This window comes from Micromys minutus, assembly GCF_963924665.1.
Source record: "Micromys minutus genome assembly, chromosome: 12".
Lineage (NCBI taxonomy): Eukaryota > Metazoa > Chordata > Mammalia > Rodentia > Muridae > Micromys > Micromys minutus.
This window is the reverse complement of record NC_137981.1, coordinates 15928606-15948710: the sequence shown is the minus strand read 5'-3', so window position 1 is coordinate 15948710 and position 20105 is coordinate 15928606. Positions and strand designations below refer to the sequence as shown.

The 20105-nt window shown below is 39.9% G+C and overlaps 1 protein-coding gene across 1 annotated transcript in view; it reads right to left on the bottom strand.

Annotated features, from left to right (window-relative positions):
* Positions 1–20105, bottom strand: part of SUPT16H (SPT16 homolog, facilitates chromatin remodeling subunit) — a 34118-nt gene that overhangs the window by 4734 nt on the left and 9279 nt on the right. The window contains exons 2-22 of the mRNA XM_080926358.1: positions 19189–19281; positions 18356–18526; positions 17214–17366; positions 16640–16786; positions 16127–16278; positions 15282–15454; positions 14809–14899; positions 13635–13708; positions 13398–13510; positions 12223–12288; positions 12019–12114; positions 11674–11789; positions 10992–11145; positions 9946–10073; positions 8908–9043; positions 8685–8811; positions 8361–8479; positions 7431–7556; positions 7022–7134; positions 6401–6476; positions 5782–5951 (exon numbers count right to left, since the gene is read on the bottom strand). Of these exons, the coding sequence (XP_080782484.1) occupies positions 5782–5951; positions 6401–6476; positions 7022–7134; positions 7431–7556; positions 8361–8479; positions 8685–8811; positions 8908–9043; positions 9946–10073; positions 10992–11145; positions 11674–11789; positions 12019–12114; positions 12223–12288; positions 13398–13510; positions 13635–13708; positions 14809–14899; positions 15282–15454; positions 16127–16278; positions 16640–16786; positions 17214–17366; positions 18356–18526; positions 19189–19281 (2594 nt within the window). The remainder of the gene's footprint in view (positions 1–5781; positions 5952–6400; positions 6477–7021; positions 7135–7430; positions 7557–8360; positions 8480–8684; positions 8812–8907; positions 9044–9945; positions 10074–10991; positions 11146–11673; positions 11790–12018; positions 12115–12222; positions 12289–13397; positions 13511–13634; positions 13709–14808; positions 14900–15281; positions 15455–16126; positions 16279–16639; positions 16787–17213; positions 17367–18355; positions 18527–19188; positions 19282–20105) is intronic.

Genomic DNA, 20105 nt, shown 5'->3' with positions numbered 1-20105 from the left:
AAGCACCTAAAGAAATAACACCCATAGTCATCAGGGAAATGCAAATCAAACAGCTCTGGGATTCCACCTCACAGCAGTCAGAATGGCTAAGACCAAAAACTCAGATGACAGCAGATGCTGGTGAGGATGTGGAGAAAGAGGAAAACTCCTCCACTGTCGGTGGGATTGCAAGCTGGTACAACTCTGGAAATTGGTTTGGCATTTCCTCAGAAAATTGGACATAGTACCACCTGAAGACTCAGCTATACCACTACTGGGCATTTACCCAAAAAATGCTCCAACATAGAACAAGGACACATGTTCCACCATGTTCATAGCAGCCTTATTCATAATAGCCAGAAGCTGGAAAGAACCCAGATGTCCTTCAACAGAGAAAAGGATACAGAAAATGTTCTATATTTATGCAATGGAGTACTACTCAGCTATTAAAAACAATTACTTCATGAAATTTTTAGGCAAATAGATGGAACTAGGTATCATCCTGAATGAGGTAACTCAGTCTCTCTCTCTCTCTCCCTCTTGCCCCCCACCCCCAAACAGTATGCACTTACTGATACATGGATATTAGCCCAAAAGCTGTGATAACCCAAGACACAATTCACAGATCACATGAAGCTCAAGTTGGAAGACCAAAGAGGGGATGCTTCAGTCCTTCTTAAAAGGAGAAACAAAATATTCACAGAAGGAAATATGGAGACAAAGTTTGGAGCGGAGACTGAATAAAAGGCCATCCAGAGACTGCCCACCCAGGGATCCATCCCATATACAGTCACCAAACCCAGACACTATTGTAGATGCCAAGAAGTACATGCTGACAGTCTTCTGAGAGGCTCTGCCAGGGCCTGAGAAACCAGAGGTGGATGCTTGCAGTCAACCACTGGACTGAGAATGGGTCCCCAATGAAGGAGTTAGAAAAAGGACTGTAGGAGCTGATGGGGTTTTCAACCTCACAGGAAGAACAACAATATCAACCCCCCCAGATCTCCCAGAAACTAAACCACACGGAGGGACCCATGACTTCAGCAACATATGTAGCAGAGGATAACCTTATCAGACATCAAGAAAGGAGAGGTTCTTGGACCTGTGAAGGCTCAATACCCCAGTGTAGGAGAATGCCAGGATGGGGAGATGTGAGGGAGTAGGTGCGTGGGTTGGGGGAACACTCTTATAGAGGCAGGGAGGGGGAATGGGATAGGGGGATTCCAGAGGGGAACTGGAAAAGGGAATAACATTTGAAATGTAAGTAAAGAAAATATCCAATTAAAGAAAAGAAAAAAATTCTTTCAAACAGTAAGAAATTCTACAAAGAACAGTTTTATAAATTACTTTATATCAATTATTAACCTGGGTCTTCTGCAAAAGCTAGTAAAAGAAGCAAGGACTTCAGTCCTTTTCATATCGAAACAAGTACAGAGCCAAAGGGAAGAACAGCTTTTTAGACAACTGATCAAAGCAGCACGAGTGTGGTCTAGTTCTCTGGAAGACGAAAACAAAGGTTTATTTTAAATCTGCCTCGCTACCTGGGGCTCTCAAGGCAGAATATAGGAGGTCAAGGAACATACTAGATTGCTTTCATATTCTATACACCATGATCTCTCCACTCCAACATTTTTCTGTTGTCCTTTGAGGGTCAGGTTTTTAGGAAACTCTGAATTTTAGCTCCTAAGAGCAGCACATGTCATTTGACTTGTATGACTTTACCCTCCCTAACCTCTAAAGCCCCTCTCATTCCCTTTTTCTAAACACACTGTCCTCTTCTTTTTCTGTCAACATAGTATTAGTCACCATGTTACTCTAAGATATTTTTTTAGCTTTCCATTTATACTCAAAGTAACTAATGTGTTATATATACAGTATTATAAGTAACCCTTTACTATCTGAAGCAGCACAAGTGAGATAAAGAAATAAAGTGATATTCCTAGAGAACAACATTGCTGAGAGGAGAGAATATATACTATGGCAGAGGGATTCCAGAGGAAGAACCACTGAAGAAACCTAAACTGAAGTTAGATACTAGAAGGGATCCTCCAGACCGAAGAGAAAAATAAACACATCCTTGAAGCCAGCTAACCAAACACTTTAGGATAATATTAAGGCAGGAATAAGAAAACATCAAGCATTACAAAAACAGTGGTCCATGCCTCTAATCCCAGCATTTGGAAGGCAGAGGCAGGCAGATCTCAGGCCAACCTAGTCTACAGAGAGTTCCAGAACAGGCAGGGCTACTCAGAGAAACCTTGTCTAAAAAATAAACCAAACCAAAAATAAACAAAAAAGAAAAACAAATACCCACATAAAGTAAAATAGCTTCTTAGAGCATAACTTCATAGACAAGGTCCTGGTGCTGGTTGACACTCTGATGAGACTTACTTAAAGCCTCAATTGCCTATATTTTGATATTACAAGGTTGAGCTGGTTTCCCTCAACTTCTGAATTCCCTACACTTATGTGATGAGTGAAAAAAAAAATTCACAGTGCTAAAACGGGTAGCTTCAAATAGCTCACAGTTACAGATGTTATGCTAAGTGGTTTGGTAGCCACTGAAGTGTGAATGTGGTTTTATATTCCAGAGACTATAGGCAAAGATGGCATCACAGACTATGATATTTGAAGACCAATAACAATCTTTAATATCTAATTTTCTCTGAGTTCTTGAACCCAGTGTAATAAGACTGTCAGCTGAATAAAATACAAGTTGTGAAGAACAAATCCAAAAACAACCAAAAAAAACACCTAAAACCCAAACCCAATCAGTCAAAATAAATACATCTCACCATAAAAGATAGATGCTCTATCATGGGAGGAGGATGGAAAAGGCTTCCAAGCAAATGGACAAGCAGGTGTTACTGCTATAATAGCTGACAAAACAGACTTAAAACCAAAACAAGCCAAAAGAAATAAAGACGGTTACTGCATACTAATTGAGGGAGGACAAGACAATTATAAACACAGGCACACTAAATACACATGTGCCCAACCGCATAAAACATACTAAATATAAAGTCACTGATTAACCCAAACCCAATGTTCATGGATGACTTGAAAATCCCCACTTACATCAACAGACAGGTTCTCTCTCTTTCTTTTCCACTCTCTCTCTCACACACCAACTAAAACAAAACAGTGTTGAGGCAGCTATATAGTACTGCTAAACCTGTCTGCTTTCTGAGTTTGAATACAAGAGGCTTAACTTTTTCTTTTCCTTTTGGATGCTAACCTTTAAAACCCGTAGGTATGCTTTCTCTAAAGCCCTCCTCCCCTCCCACCCACTATTACTGAACATGCAACCTTTCTCTTTTCCATTTCCTTCTTTCCAGGAGCTGCCAATAATTACAGCTTGCTTACCCTGTTTGCTCCACAGCCCGAACTCTTTCTTACCTCAAACTCTAATAAAATAGTCCTTTATCTTAAAGAGTAAGTGGAGAAGCAATTAAGACAGCATTCTGACAGCAGCTCCCGGCCTTTAACTGGACCTGCATGGTGTGAATGTCCACACCCACATGCATATTCATGTGTACACATAGAAACCAGAAAGCTCAAATAAACAACTTAATGATACACTTTGAAAAAAAGCAGTAAGAAGCAACCTCAAGATTAGTAGAAAAAAAATTAAGTCATTTTTACACCAATAAGATTTAGAAATTATTAGAACATAAAACCCAGACTCTGCTGGATAGTAGTGGTGCTCACCTTTAATCCCAGTACTGGGGAAGCAGAGGCAAGGTGGTGAATCTGAATTCGAGGCCAGCCAGGCTACAGAAACCCTGTCTGAAAACAAAACACACATAACAAAATAAAACAAATCCAAACCCAAACCAACACCCCTATCCTCACCTCTAAACCTTAGAATAAACCCAAGGGTATAAAAGACATCTACAACGAAAAACCTCCCATGCACGCTAATGGATTGGAAAAACCAACATTGTATAAATGGCTATTTTACCAAAAGTAATCTATAGATTCAATATAACCCCAGTCAGAATTCCAAGTGCATTTTGGACAAAGATGTAAAACAAACAACCAACCACAAAAACAAACAAACAAATAAAACAACAAAAACTCTTAAAATTCATTTGGAAGCACATGACCTTAGATAGTTAACAAAGAGGTATTATAAAAATAGAATATTCAGGTTTGAAAGAAGGCTCAGTGGTTAAAGAGCAGACACACAGCTCTTCCTGAGAAGTGAGTTCAATTCCTAGCTCCAGGAATTTGGAATCTCTGACCTCTGTGGGAACTCACATACATGTGTGCATACCTCTTCACACATACATAATAAAAATAAGTCTTAAAAACTATTCACTTGTATAAGAAAAAAGAAACTAGGTCCTTTTATCTCACTCAACATATATTTCCGCACCAACATAAACAAACAAAATGACACATAGGACCTCATAAAACTAAAAAGCTATATCCAGCAAGTTAGTTGAGTGAAGAGAGCCTAGGAGGAAAATCTGTGCCAGTTATCTGGCACAGGATTAATATCTAGAGTAAATACAAGAAATAGCTGAAAGTTGTCCTTCTAAAGGACCTAGGTTTAACTCCCAGCACCCACATGGGTACTTGCAACCATCTGTAAGTATAGTTCCAAGGAATAAGATGACATCTTCTGGCCTCCATGGGCACCACTCTTACAAGCACTGCAGTCAAAACATCCATACATAAAAATAAATAAAACAAAAAGTGAGAAAATACAAGACCTCAAAACCTAACATGAAATCAAACAAATCAACAATAAATAGGCTAATGAGGCTGGGGATGTGGTTCAGTTGGTACAGTGCTTTCCAAACATTCAGAGCCCTAGATTTTATCCCCAACACTGCAAAACCTGTGTGAGGGTACACACCAGCAATCCCAGCACTTAGGAGGCAGAGGCAGGTTTAGAAATTCAAGGTCATAATTGAGTTGAGGCCAGCCTTGGCTTCATGAGACTCAACAAAATCTTGGTAAGATGAGTCAGCAGGCAAGGGCACTTGCTACCAGGTCTGAAGACCTGAGTTTGAGCCCTTGAATCCACATATAGAAGGAAAAAGCTGATTCTAATGTTAGTTCCAAAGATGCTGCATGCCCTGCTCCACCAATAAATACATTTAGAACATTTCAGGCTGAAGGGATGGTTTGGAGGTTAAAAGTGCTTACTGCTCTTGTAGCAGACCTGGGTTCAGGTCCCAAAAATCTATCCCTTTTCTGCATCCATGGATTCTTGCACACACAGTACACATACAAACACAGGCACACAGATTCACAAAAGAGGAAATATAAATGGTTAATGAAAATATGAAGGTGTTCAGTTTCACTGTTCATCAGAGAAACGAGTATCAAAACTATAAAGATTATTTCATCTTACTCTAGTCAGAATATAAGCCACCAAGTCAGTGTTTTGTAAATAGTAGCTAAGCTACGGAAGCAACCCAGGTATACAGAAATGGATAAGCACTGAGTGAGACTGGTGAATGCAGCTGGAGATAACATGTGAGAGAGCCGAGCCAGTCTCAGAAAGTGAGCATTGTGTGTCTTCTCACAGTTCTGGGTCCTAGATTCACAGTCACATAAAGTTATACAGGTACAGATTAAATCAGCAGAAGTCAAACTGTTTAGGAGAACAAAGGAGATTAAAGGGAGGAGAGAAGGATATACATGCATTATATACTTTATAAATTATGCTAAAGATAAATGATAAAAAAATTAGTGAGAAGATCCTCAAGTCACCTGGGTAGCTAAGGTATAACAGAAATAGCATATAGTCCAAGGTAAAGGAGAAGAGGCTGGCAGGTTACTTACTTCAGCCATTCCTTGATGGGGTCTAGAGAGGCCACAGGAATGGCATTGATCATTGTGACTTTCTTGCTGTAATCTTTGTAGACAATCACCATATCAAAGTTCTTCAGGTGAAACTGAACCCTCTCAAAATGGATCAGCTCGACTTCATCCAGTGTCACCACAAAGGGTGGCTGTTAAAACAGGAGCTGCATCATTACTGTGTGAGTACCTCCCTCCAAGCACTTGTTAATGTTTTCAGAACCTAAACGACCACACAAAGGAAAACTGTTTCCTGTTCTTGTTTTTAAAGACAAATTCAGTGTGACATACTAAGAACTTTTAGTGTTTCTCTCAAGGAGAATAAACTCAGGGAACCCTTAAAGAAACTATTTTTTAAAATACTACAGAGGCTTTAGAAAGACCATTTGTTTAACAAATTTTAAATCTAAGCCAAGCATCAAACAATTAGGATCAAAAGAACATTCCCTCCCCTTTCTAACAATTGTATTACTAAGAGTCAGCAAGAAGGGTGTGGGTGTCACTCAGTAGTGGAACATGTGCTCAGCAGACTCTGGGGTCAGGAAGAAAACTGCAAAGGACCAGAAAATTAAAATAAACAGTAAGAGACAAGAATACTCACCCACTCTGTAGCATTTACCAGTGCACTACTAGTGGGCTGAAGGAGGCAGGTACTCCTGTAGGGAGCCCCATTAAACCTGAAAGAGAGTAGGAAGACAAACTTATGAGCCTCATGACCACATAAATCTACTGTTAATACAATATAAACACCTTCTCTTTGCCAAACAGCTCCCAAGGAAGTTACTTATGAAAACCCTTTAGATGCTTAAAAAATATGTATCCATTTAAAAGCACTATGTTTGTGTTTGCATGTGAGTATACGCACACAGGTGCAGGTGCCCTTTGAGGTCAGAGGTTCCAGGGCTCTCCCTAGCCTACAAACTTTTTTTTTCCTTGAGAGGGTTTTTCTGTGCCTAGGCTGTCCTGAACTCATTTAATAGACCAGGCTGGCCTCAAACTCAAGAGATCTGCTTACTTCTGCCCCCCAAGTGCTGGAATTAATGGTAGGCTCCTGGCTAGAGAATCTTGAAGATTTTGAATTCTTAAGCTTTATCTCTTAAGGTTATCAGTCATAGGGGGAAAAAAAAGTATATGTGGTATTAAATTATGAAAGAAACAACCCATTCCCTAAAGCCGGACACATGAGCTTTTGGAGATCGAGAGGTGGAAGAAGTGTTATTACCCCAGATCCCTAAATGGTACTTCAAACTCCAGCTCCTCCTTTGTTAGAGCCTCTACTTTTTCAATGAAATTTTTAAAGGCTGTTTTCAGTTTGTGTCTCATTTCTCGTTCCATCTGTGGAGGAAAACAGTATTATTTATAGTCATCATGTGACTTCTTACTAGTATTTCCTCTCAAAAGGTCAAACTTCTTTTGTGGTTTTAATTCTCTTTACTCTGACACTTGATTTTATTTAAGGTTTACACCATAAACCATGGAGGTCTCTCTAATCTATGCCTAATTCATAAGTCAATATACTGGATCACCAGAGCAGATACTAAAGTCATTTGGTAATTACAAGCATAAAATAAATCGAGCTCATACTTAACCCTACCCACTACTTTGAAAATATGATTCTGAATTTCCCAGACCTGCTCAGCATACAGGTCATCTCGGTCATGCATGTGCTGATGTTTCCCCAAGTCTGTAGTGATCTCTCCAACTTCTGTGTAGAACTGTACATCTGTGTGCCGCTTCTTCCCAAACATGATAGCATTCTAACGACAAACCAGAGAGAACAAGAAAATTACAAGATTTAGACAACTCAACCTACAAAGACAAAATGCTTAAAAAAAGCAAGTACATAAGACAGATCCATACACATAGTACTCTACTACTGATCTACCTTCTGGTGTTATAGTGACAGAACTGTTAGGAGATAACCAACTACCTGAATGGAACTGAGGCTCACATCACAGGCCCCAGTGGGTAAACTACAGCTGTTGTTTTGCTAGATGGATACAGCCATCAATTACCTCCTAAATAATTAATCAATCCCAACACACTAGTCCTGATGTCATCTTTGGTCAGATAAGCTTCTTTTTGCAGTGGGCAGTAGTAAGCACAGAGATTTATAATTGGACTAAGTGATTGTTGTATGCTCAGCCATACATGGAACACCCCACCATTCCATGGCTTAGAACATTGTAAAGAAAAAGGAAGAAACAATGGAAGAGTAGGAAGATGGAGCAAAGAATGTAGGAAGATGTTCAGGTAATGACAGCCATTGTACTTCTGACCTCTAGGCAACTATGTATATCTGTCACAGAAAGAGAGAGGACCTTGGTTGTCAAGGAAGATGGAGATTTTTCCTTTAGTGTATACCTAACAGGTACCCTGATTCCTGCAAATAACTTCAACCATACTCCTGTATGCAACTGTAATCAAAGTCACTAGTCCAGTGCTGTACTTTATATATATGTTTTTAAACCTCTTTAATGACTAGACTTTCATTTAACGAGTGAGGAGAACTCAGTTCTTGCCATGAGCTGTTTCATGCTAGCTTAGGCAGAAGCGCGTACCTTGAGGTGAAAGTGCAGAACAATAATCATCTCGCCATCACAGGGCTGGAACAGCGCATGCTTGATGTTATTGTACAGAATGTCCACCTTGTCTCCTCGAACAGATGTGAAGCGGAAACCTGTGGCAGACAATGAGGTCACCAAGAATTAAGCAGTATCGTCTTAGGCCAAAGGAAGTAAACATCTGACTTAATAAGGTCAGAGAAACAGCACGTGTCAAGTTTCCAAGCTTTCTGGCCATCTTGTCATCTGAGTCCTCCCAGGACTTGTCTAGCATGCTGGACTCTGGAGCTACAGGCCGGCATGTCAGAGGCCCATGCTTACCATTGACGTGAGCCTCCAGTGAGCCTTGCATTCTCTTTTGGGCAATGTTTGGACGAATGTATAGATCTTTCAGTTTTGGATTACTCCGGTTTAGGTTGATCACCAGTGAGTCTTGTTTTACAATGCCCTAAGGGTCATAAAACAGTATTGTGCATGTGTATATAATCTTCATATGAACTTCCAAACACCTATACAAAGGTGCTTAGTCTGTGCTCAGTCTCACCTCTTTTTCTTTCTCTTCAGCTTCTCTGGTCTTGTAACGTTTCTGTACCTCTTTTATAATTCGGAAAGCATTCTGAAGATTTAAGGCGGGCACGGTCTGCTCTCCAGGCGCTTTCATATTTGAAGCTCGGTATGTACTGTAGGAGAACATTTGTATAGATGTTTATCAGGCTAGGGAACGGGAAGCCATTATTATAGTTTTTAAGTGGCTTAATTTTTCTATTGTGTGTATGTGCCATGTGCTCGTGTGGAGGCCAGAGGTCAACAGAACGTTTTTCTTAATAACTCTTGCCTTGTTTTGGGAGAAGCTCTCTCTCAGATCTATCTAGATGGGCTGGTTAGCAAATTCCAGGGGTGCCCCTTGTCTTCACCCCCCCAGTGCTGGGACTACAGATGCAATCCACTGCACGTACTAAATGTATGTATTTTAATGTGGGTCTTGGAGACCTGAACTTAGGTCCTCAAGCTTGCATGATAAGCACTTTACCAATTCTTTCTAAGTCTATCTTTTAAAAGACATCTTATGTAGTTCAAACTGGCTTTGACCTTGCTATATTCAAAGGCCTTCCTTGAACTAAAGATCCTCCCATTTCACCCCCTCAGTACTACCATGCCCAGTGGCTTAATTCTTTTTCTTTTCTTTTAAGAAAAACTACCACTAAATATTGGAATGATAGGAAAGCAGAAATACTTCAAAGTGTATTAACTTGGTAGCCCACGATCTCCTTGAATTTGTAAATTTTTTGCCTCAGTCTCTTAAATGTGGACTTCAAGTTGTGTTCTGTATTGCCACAGTTGGCCCACATATTTTTTACCTGAGGATTCTATGATAAAATGTGTACTGTGAATGTAAAATAGCCACATGGAATTTAAATTAGAATTCTTATTTAAAACATTACAAAGTCAGCAATATAATCCTAAACAAATGCCACTAAGGAAGGCTTTTCAGTGGCTTCCTGGGAAAGGGTGTAGGGGATGGACATGTGAGGTCACTGCTTCACTAGCATGGGCTGGAGACACTTGTTTCCTAGGGACTCACATTTCCTTGACAAAAGTGGCTTCAGGGTTAGGAAAGATGTTGCCCTCATTCCTGCCCAGAGCACTGCCTGGACAATAGAAGTTGATTCGCAAGTAAGTATAGTCTCCTTCGACAGACATACTTATGTTCTGTTCAAAGAAAGAGAGAAGGTTAGCTTTGTTACTACATTATAGAGATGCTAAAATTACGTTAGCAGTTAAGAGCATCAGGGACTACCAATGAAGCTCAGTGGCAAAGCATTTATTTTAGAGTGTGCAAGGTCCTGGTTCAATTCCTAGCTGCACAAGAAAAAGGCCAGAATTTGCTGTTCTTTGAGTTGAACCTATGAAACCAAACCAAAATTGAGATAAAAATATTCAGCGCTGTTTTCCTCATAACCAAGAAACTGTTTCTCAAAAAAAAAAAAAAAAAAAAAAAAAAAAAAAAATTACCTAGCTATAAAACTATCTTATGACAGGAATACAATTTAGGGTTGGTTATATAATAGTTTTAAATTCAAAGGAAAACATATAGGATAGGGGCTGGAGAGATGTCCCAGAGGGCAAAGTGCTTGCTGTACAAACACAAGGAGCCAAGTTTGGAGCCCTAACACCCACATAAAATCCAAGTGTGGTGTGCATGTCTATAATCCTAGAGCTAAAGGTAGGCAGACACAGGGATTTCCAGAGCTTGGCCAGCCACTCCAGCCAATCACTGAGCGCAAGACTCAATAAAAAAATCTGTTTCAAAAAATAAGACAGAGAGAGAGAGCTATCTATGAACTTAGATACTAGACACTGACATATGGCACATGCATCTTATACCCCCTGAGGAACACACATACTCAAACATACACAGCAAACAATACCAAATAACTGGTAAAAAAAAAAATTCCTTTTCTGGACTAATTTAGCTTCCTAAAAAGTGAACACAGGAAGCAACAGTGGGAGATAAAAAAGAAAGAAAATCAGCACTATGATGTGGAGGGTCAAAGGCCAGGGTGGGAGAAGAGCAGAGATAATTAGACAGACACATTGGAATCTTAGGTACTTGAGGAATACTGGTACCTTGATTGTGGCAATATGAAAGGGTGTGGCAATGCCAAACACAGGCATTATCACAGTCTCATATTTCTTATCAATATAGATCTTCATTTCCCGAATATGTGGTTCCTTAGGCATCAGAGATGGGTTTTTATAGGACACATTAGATTTTCGAGCTCTGGAGTGGGGTTAAAAACAAAGCAAAAAGACAACTGAGAAATCGCTAAAGTCACATCTCTAGACAACTGCCTCACTCAGTGTGGACTCCTACTGTTAGGGAAAGCATGAAGAGAGAGGGGGGCATATGGCCCACGGAGGTGTGGCGAGGCCTAACGGCAAGGGAGATGCCTCTGTGGGGTCCATGTTGGGAATCCCTTCCCCCTGAGGGACCAGCCACATGACAGTATAGTACAGAATAGAGTTTATTCAAGTCATGGGAGAGTTAAGAGGGTAGTAGAGGTAGAGAGGTAGAGAGAGAGAGAGAGAGTGAGAGAGAGAGAGGAATAGAGGCATAGAAGAGACTGGCCATGAGTGCGTGGAGGGAGGGGGGAAAGGGAAGGGGAAGAGGAGGGATAGGGTGTGGAGCAAGGCCGAAAGAGCAGGAGAGGCAAGAGAGAGGAGGTGGTGAGCAACCCCTTTTGTAGTGTCAGGTCACTGGGGCGGAGCATGTAACTGAGGGGCGGGGTTTACGAATTCCAACACCTACTTCTGAATCTGCTGTTCCCCTTTCTGCTCTGTCAGCCTCCTCTTCGCTTCCTCGTTGAGCTGAGCTGCCAGTTCCTTCTGATGTGCTCTTCGCTTCTCTTCTGCAGTCATCTCATTCTAGCAAAGTGAGAACCAAGTCACCAGAACATGGAGCACACGACAGGACACCAGTGTCTTTGCCATTCTCCTAATGCCCCATGGTTGGCCGGAACCTTACATGTATTTGGCCCCAGATGAACTTAAACTGGCGATCGTCATGCCTTAGCCTGCTGAGTGTTAGGGTTTTACAGATGCCCATCAGTATATCCAGTTACAGGGTAAAAGTGATTTAAAACAGTAAACTCACCCGCGTTCTTTCAGTAAGTAATGCTGCCCTAGAGCCTCTTCCCAAAAGGTCCTCTGCCTCATCTTTCTCTTCCTCCTCCTCCTCATCATCTTCATTCTAGTGGAATAAGGTATAATGACAATACTGTTTACTTTTTAAAAGATATGCTGCTTAATCTCTTCGCTGCACTGAGACTCCTGTAACAGTCACTTGTCATTTTCTCACCTTCAGGAAAATCCCCACATTCTTCACTTTCTTTTTCACAGAAGTCAGAACAGTGGCTGGACCATCCTAGAAGAAGAGGTGAGAAAATGAAATTTATGTCTTCAATTTAAAGCGAACTGTTGCTTTCAACTTAGCACATAGCTGGGCAATATCAAGGAATTTCTAGATTATAAAATCTTTTTAAGAAAGATTTAATTTTTGTAAGTACACTGTAGCTATCTTCAGACACACAGAAGAGGACATCAGATCCCATTACAGATGTTTGTGAGCCACCATGTGGGTGCTGGGATTTGAACTCAGGACCTCTGGAAGAACAGTCAGAGCTCTTAACCACTGAGCCATCTCTCTAACCTGATTATAAAATCTTTAAAGAAGAACAAAGTTTTTACTCTCCTAGCTTCTCTTTAGGAACCATAATCTGGACAATGGTTTATTTGCAATCTGGCTTTACTTAGCTCTGGCACCTGTGAATTTGAGGAGTCTCTTTATTTGTATATAGGAATAACAAAGTGCTTTTATTATACAGATACTAAGAAGTACTAAAGATTTGACAACACACAGGTATTTACCTTTATACTATGAACATGGAATAATTTATCATAACTAAAATTCAATTCTGGGGTTGGAGAAGTGGCTTAGTGGCCTAGAGTGCACATTCCTGTTACACAGGCAAGATCTGTGCTCAGTTCCTAGCACACACATGGTAGGTAACCTACAACTGCTTGCAATCCCAGCTCTGGGAATCAAAAGGTCTCTGGCTTCCATGTTCTACACATACACATAGTTGAAGGAAAAAAAAATCAATTCTGGGATTGAGATAGCTAGCCATGGGAAGAGGGTACTTATTACTAAGGAACCCACAAAAAAGCTGGGTGTAGTCATGCCTATCTGTAACCCCAGCTCTGAGTGAGACAAGAGGAATCCAGGGAACTGTTACTAAGCTACTAAGCCTAGCCACTAAAACGTCAGTTCTAGATTCAAGAAGAAACACTGCTCAGAGGGAATACATGGGAGTGATAAGGACATCTAATGCCCCTTCATTCCTAACTGTTCTATCAAGTCTAGGTCATGCACTTCCCAACTCAGCAAGCATTAACAAAGACCGGAAGTACCAGAGTTCACAACAGACTTCAAAGATTAGTTCATGAACACCAAAAGCTTAAGAAGCAGCACACCTCATCTACAAGCACTGTGTCGCCAATGAACAGGGCATAGGTTTTCTCTTCTGGTTTTTTCCCTTCTTTGTTAGTCAGGTCTGAAAATCCTAAGTTGATGCTGAAAACCATTCCTAAAATAATAAAATGGGATCAGTCAATGGCTATAGAAGGTAGAGAGAAATAAAATTTAACAGAAAAGGAATGACAGGAAACCACTCAAAAATTATTTTCTTATTGCATGCATATAAAAATTACCTTTCTTTAGCTTGTACTGATTTTTACTATTGATTACTAGAGAGCCTTCACGAAATTCAATTCCCATCCCAAATCTAAAAACAAACAAAGATAAATATAAGCAGCAGGTTAAAACATCAGTAACATGGCCCAGACAGTGATTTGCCCCTGATGATCTATTAGCAAAGGAAAAATGAAAAATGAATGGGGTGTCATGGCTCATGCCTGAAATACTTGTATTCAGGAAGCTGAGCAGGAGCATCAACGATCATAGGTGCAAGATTAGCCTGAGCTACAGACTAACAAACTGAGCAGAGAGGAAACACAGTGCATGCACATACAAACACCCACACCAACTTTAGGTTTCTAGAAGTGATGTAATCTCATCTTAAACTCCCAGGACCAGTGAGATGGCTCATTAGATAAGGGCACATCAACAGAGGAAAACGCCTCATGATTTATTTGCCCTCTGACCTCCACATCCACGACCATATTCTCCTCCACAATATACAAGGAAGTGTGAAGAAATTTCAAAACAGAAAAAGGTCCCAGTTGAACAGTGGTGACACAAGCCTTTAATTCTAGCACTTGAGAGGCAGTGGCAGGCAGATATCTGAGTTGGAGGCCAGCCTGGTGTACACAGCAAGTTCCAGGACAGCCAAGGCTATACAGAGAAACTTTGTCTTGAAAAACAAACAAACAAACAAACAAACAAACAAGTTTCCCAATGAAACATTTTTTTTTGGACAAACACTTTTAAATTCAAAATACAGTAGGACATCCTACAGTCATTAATTGTAAACAAGCTAATTTGATCCTAGAGTACTATCTGGATTCCTCTAATGGTCAAGAAAAATCTATCCTATTAAGTTCAAAGAAACAAATCTTTCTCTGGTAATACCATTTACTTATCAGCACACATAAACTTGTTAGTACAAAATACTGGTGAAAATAACAAACAATAGAAATATGGGTTAGGTGATTGTGACAGCACATGCCTGTAACCTCTGTACTTGGGGAGTTTTGTGTCACTCCAGGATGGCAGGAGTGTCTGAAAATCCTGAGTTATTTGCTGGAACCCCCATCTCAAAACACAAAAATCAAACACTCCTAACTACTGCAAGAATCAGCCTAAGAATACAGGCTGCTAGTCATGAAAACTGAGCCAAGAAACACAATGCACACTGTAACACACCCTAGGTTCTTTGTAATTTTGTTCAGCAGTTCTGGCTTCTGCTTCTTAACCACATCCATGACAGAGTTATACACATCACATATCTTCACACCTAATGAGATAGAAAAGAGACATTAAGTATTTTTTAGAGGGAAACAGTAACAAAATGACTCATGCAATCAGGTTGCTTTCACCTTCTAAGTTTCTTAAAGTTGTGTTTCTCAGGAGTGTCTGCCATGATAGGAATTAGGAATCTCAAGTTTTTTTTTTTTTTTTAAAGAAATCATATATCATGTTTTTTTTTGTGGTATGGAAGACTGAATGAAGTCAGTCTCTTTTGACTCTCTTTTGACAGTGCTAGGAATGAAAGCCAGGCTTTGCACAGGAAAGCACCAAGTTCTATCCCCAGTCTCTGAAAGTCATTACTCAGAATCATTGGTCCAAGGAATACCATGAAATACCAGGACTTCCAAATCTTTTCTGAGGAATCTTACCATGTCTTAATTCCTTTAGCAACTCCTCTTGAAGCTGAAGTAAAAAGTTGTAATTTTCTTGAACTTCCTGAGTAGGGTCAACCATCAGAGTGCGAACAAGGTTGGAGCAGTATGATTTAAAGCGAATGCCCATGGCACAAGTAATGGCCCCAAAATGCATATGATTCTTATCACTAGAGAACAAGGAGAGAAAACATATTATCACTAAATCTAGCAAAGCGTTTCTGGCACACACCACCCACAGTCATGGAGAGGTGAACACTGGCTTATAACAATGGAAGGACAGAGCAGTGCTCTGCTGCAGTCACAGCATCAACTGGTCTCCTCTTATTCTATGTCTTCAATTACCTGATGTGTATCTTAATTTTTTTCAGTTCATTTTGCATCTTTTCTAGCCCTCCCACCCCGTGCCAGGGTCTCCCTATATAGCTCTGGCTAGCCTTGAACTCAGAGAACCACTTGCCACTGTAGTTGCTACACTTGACTTTTTTAGCATTTAAAAACATTTTAGTTACGTGTATGTGCCAATGAGGTCAGGAGAGGGCCTCTGACCCATGGAGCTGGTACAGGTGTTTGTGAGCCATCTGATGAGGGTGATGATGGTATTTCAACTCTGGTCCTCATGATAGAGCAGCAATATGTACTCTCTAGCACCAGGTCATCTCTTGAGCCCCCCTTTTCTAGCATATTTAATAATTTAATAAAAATTTAATAAAAATTTTATTACCAAGCGCTAATGTAAGAAGTAACGAGATACACATATATAAGACTATATGTAAATCAGGTTAATAGTTCTATTTCTGTTGACTTTTCAGGTCATTATATTATGTAGTGTACATACTTACCTCACCACACTGAATTTGAGATTATAGTTGCCACCACTCTGAATGATAGGAGGGTAACACATTTCCACAGTAGAAGGGTCTGCCCCGGCTAGGTATTTTTTTTCTTCAATGGCCTTTTCCACAGACTCAGCCAACTTGCTATGCCGAACTTTCTAGAGTACATAGGAATATGGTAACACTCACTGGAGGATAGCACACAGAAGTGCCTAACACTTAATGTGTCATCTAAAGTCACAGCACATTCTGAGATAATCTTCATTGTATATACCACATAGTATATCAATATACAAAGGAAATGTGAAGCTTGCATGGAATTCATAGCTTTCCATGTTTTAAAAATATGCTTCCATATTTGAGTAAAATAACAGCCTCAACAACCACAGTACATGTTCACTTATTTTGAAGTAAATGGTAGATACCGACTTAAAAAGTAATAAAAAGCAAACACTAAATGAACAAGCCGAGCAGGACTCAGGACTGCTTCATCAGTACACTGAGAGCCTCTTTCATTACCTCATCTGCATCCACTATTTCCATGACTCTTTCTTTGAAGAACTTGTTGAAGACCTCAGAGGTGATGCTGGCTGCTTTCTTCATCAGGTTGAGCTCACCATCCTCTTTCACAGCAATGGTGTATGCCACAACAGCGCTGATGTCTACCTGCAGCAAAGTGATGGATCTCTAATACACACAGAGCAGCTACACACACCTTGGGAATCAGCAGTAGTGCTATCTACTGAGAATGCTTAGTCTTGTCCCTAACTGAATCCACATTTAAAACGTATGTATTCTATGAGACATTAAACTAATGCACTACTTAAAACAAATTTATCTCTCTAGAGATAATTATAATGCTTAAGGGAGACAGGCAGGAAGGTAGGGAAAAGATGACCTCATACCTAGTATGAGCTGTCTAATGTGGTTGATGTACTTATTTTCTGACTAAAAACTAATTGGAATATTAACCAGCCAAAAGGCATGAAATGTGAATGAACATAGATGTCCCTAAATGAAAATGCGCTGCTATGAGTGAAACCATTCCACCTCCCATCTCCCTTTCAATAAGCTGCTTCCGGCAGAGCCTTACTTTGTCAAAGCCCTCCTTGTTGAGACAGTCACTCCAGCTCTTCATGAACTCTCCAGGGAACTTGTCTTTGCTGAACACTCCAATTTTCTTGCCGTTCTTGCTTTCTTTAATTGCTTCAATCATTTTGTCAAAGCTGCTCTTATTACTTTCGTTCTATCATTGCCACAAAAAAGGAGATGTTACCTCAAGAATTAGACTTCTATTTTTTATCTAACAATAAGTAGAGAGTAATAATCTAAGCCATGAAGGATGAGTTCTATGAGCTTTCACCTATTCCTTCATGGCAAAGTATCATATACCGAACACTGACAGACATTTTCTTTGCATAATTTGACAAGACAAGGTTATTTTCTTGCTTTAAGAAGAAACAGACCAAAAAGTGGAAGCCTCAGCCCTTCTTAGGAAAAAAAAAAAAAAAAAAAAGTGAAAGCCTCAGCCCTTCTTAGGGGAAAAAAAAGTGCATAGCACCCTCTCAGAGTGGGGTACACCTAGACCTTAAATCATTCATAACTCAAGAGCTAAAATAGCTTTTTAGCAATTTTTGGTATTTAAAAATCATTATGTTTAATCTACACACACCAAGAAAACTTTGACTATTTCCACGTTACATTTTGTTTTACATGTACTTTATGCTTATTGTAACTAGTAAGATTTCAATGCATACTATCAAACCTTTAAAAAAATCAAGTACTGACAAAAATATATTCATATACAGTTTTATGCCAAAATGCCTTTAAAAATCTGTACAAGTGTCTCTGTCTTTTTCAATAAAGTTGTAAGAAAAAAAAAAGCAGCAGAAAACTCAAATACTCAAAATTCTGAGAAATAAGCCTATCCAAGTTTTCTTAAGCATATCTAGGTTATGAGCTTAACTAGTTACTGCCATGGAAACAAACATCTTCAGAAATGGTCAGTACAGAGTTGCAACTTTCCTTTCCCCTAGCATAACAGGCGCTTTACGTTGCCCTGGCTGCCCTCGCACTCAAGAGATCTGCCTGCCTTTGTCTCCTAAGTGCTGGGATCAAAGGCATATGTTGCCATGTGTGGTCATCCTTTCTAATGAATTTTGAAAGCCCAAAGGCACTTGTGCTCAACACTTAACATTTTATCCCATATTTGTAACAGCATTTATTGGTACCAACCTTCTCTCTGACAAGCAGTGTGATGGCAGGGGCTCCATTAGCATTCTCATTGCCTTTAGTATTGGCAATCTGTTTCAGAAACTCCACCTTCTTTTTGCTGGCCATGAAGATGATTTTGTCATCACAGAAGACCATGATTGTATCAGTTAGTTCATAACCAAAGAGCCATGTCTATGGAAAAAACAACAGCAACTAAAGTATCACAAATCAATGTATTTTTCGATAAAATATCTGGGTTAACTTTAAGATTTGGGATGGAGTAACTTTGATGTGGATGCAAATACAGCAACCTGGATCAGGGTTGAATAATAGGGGTTGAATGGTGTGCATGTGTGCACACACGTGACATATGATTCCATCTGCTTTAATGTGCTCAAATATTTTATAGATTGAAAGCATCATAACTGGACATTTAGTGTTACATTTACTTTCCTTGGCAATAAAGGGAGTCCAGGGAGATTTAATGCTTGTATATACAATGTCACAAGCCATTTTAAAATAGGAAGGTCACTAGTCTTCATTTGTCTGTATTTCTGTTTAGAGTATACAAAGAAGGACCAGAGTTTTAGCAGCTACTTCATATCATAAGCAAAATGGTTTATCAGTGAATTAAAAAAGCCGAGGTTCCTGAAAATTGTATAAAGAAAAATTCTTTGTTCAACCCACTGGTTGTTAGAATTTTTGTTATATGCAATTAAATAAATTTTCTCTATTCCTTTCTTCCTATGGTTCTACTTAGTGGTAAATCCAATGGAAATTATGTGATGATATAGACACTCTTTACTACTGAGCTAAGCACTAGACCCAAGAACTGAAAGCTGTAAGCCACTTACCTGTAAGGCAGTTGACTTGGCATACACAATTTCTTCATCAACACCCACCGATACAACAATGGCATCAATACTGGCATACTCATCTTCTCCTTTCTGGAAAGAGAGAGTAATTTAAGGTAATTCAACTGCTCTCCCCCCCACTCCCTGTTTATGTTTGTCTAGGCCAGAACAGGATATGGGGTATCTTTTATTACTCTCTACCTCACTGCTTTGAAGTAGGGTCTGTCACTAAACCAGAAATTTGCTGTTTGACTAGACAGGCCAGGAAGTGAGCTGCTTGCTCTTGGGACCCACTTGTCTCTGTGCCCCAGTGTTGAAGTTAAATGCTCTATGGTGACCTCTTATGTAGGTGGGGATCTGAACTCATGTCCTTACCATGTGCAGAAAAAGCGCATCTTTCCAGCACCTTATTTTTTAACACACTAGGTACAGAAATACAGATTTCAGTATCTGCCCAGGATATATAATTATGCTTAACAGTAATCTTACACGAATGACAATAATCTCATCTTCTTTTTGCTCCCTCTCCAGATACTGGAAACCAGAAATCTGTTTCTAATGATTTGCCTACTCTGGACATATTAGTTATACAGCATTTGTGTGTGGTTCCTTTCACTTAACATGCTTTCCGAGTTTACCTGTGTTTGACATTATCAGTTTTTCACTGGGCTTTCACTAGGCATGTACGGGGAGGCCAGAGGTCAAGATGTTGGTATTGTCCTCAACTGCTCTCAAAGCGCCTAATCTAGAACTTTGTGGACCAGGCTGGGTCTCAAACTTTTATAGAGGTCCTTCTACTTCTCAAGTGTACAACCTTATTCTTTGAGCCCTGGCCTCTCTTTTAACCTGGAGCTCACTGATTCAGCGAGGCTAGCTGACAATGAGCTCCAAGGGTATTTATCTAGAACCCCCCCCCC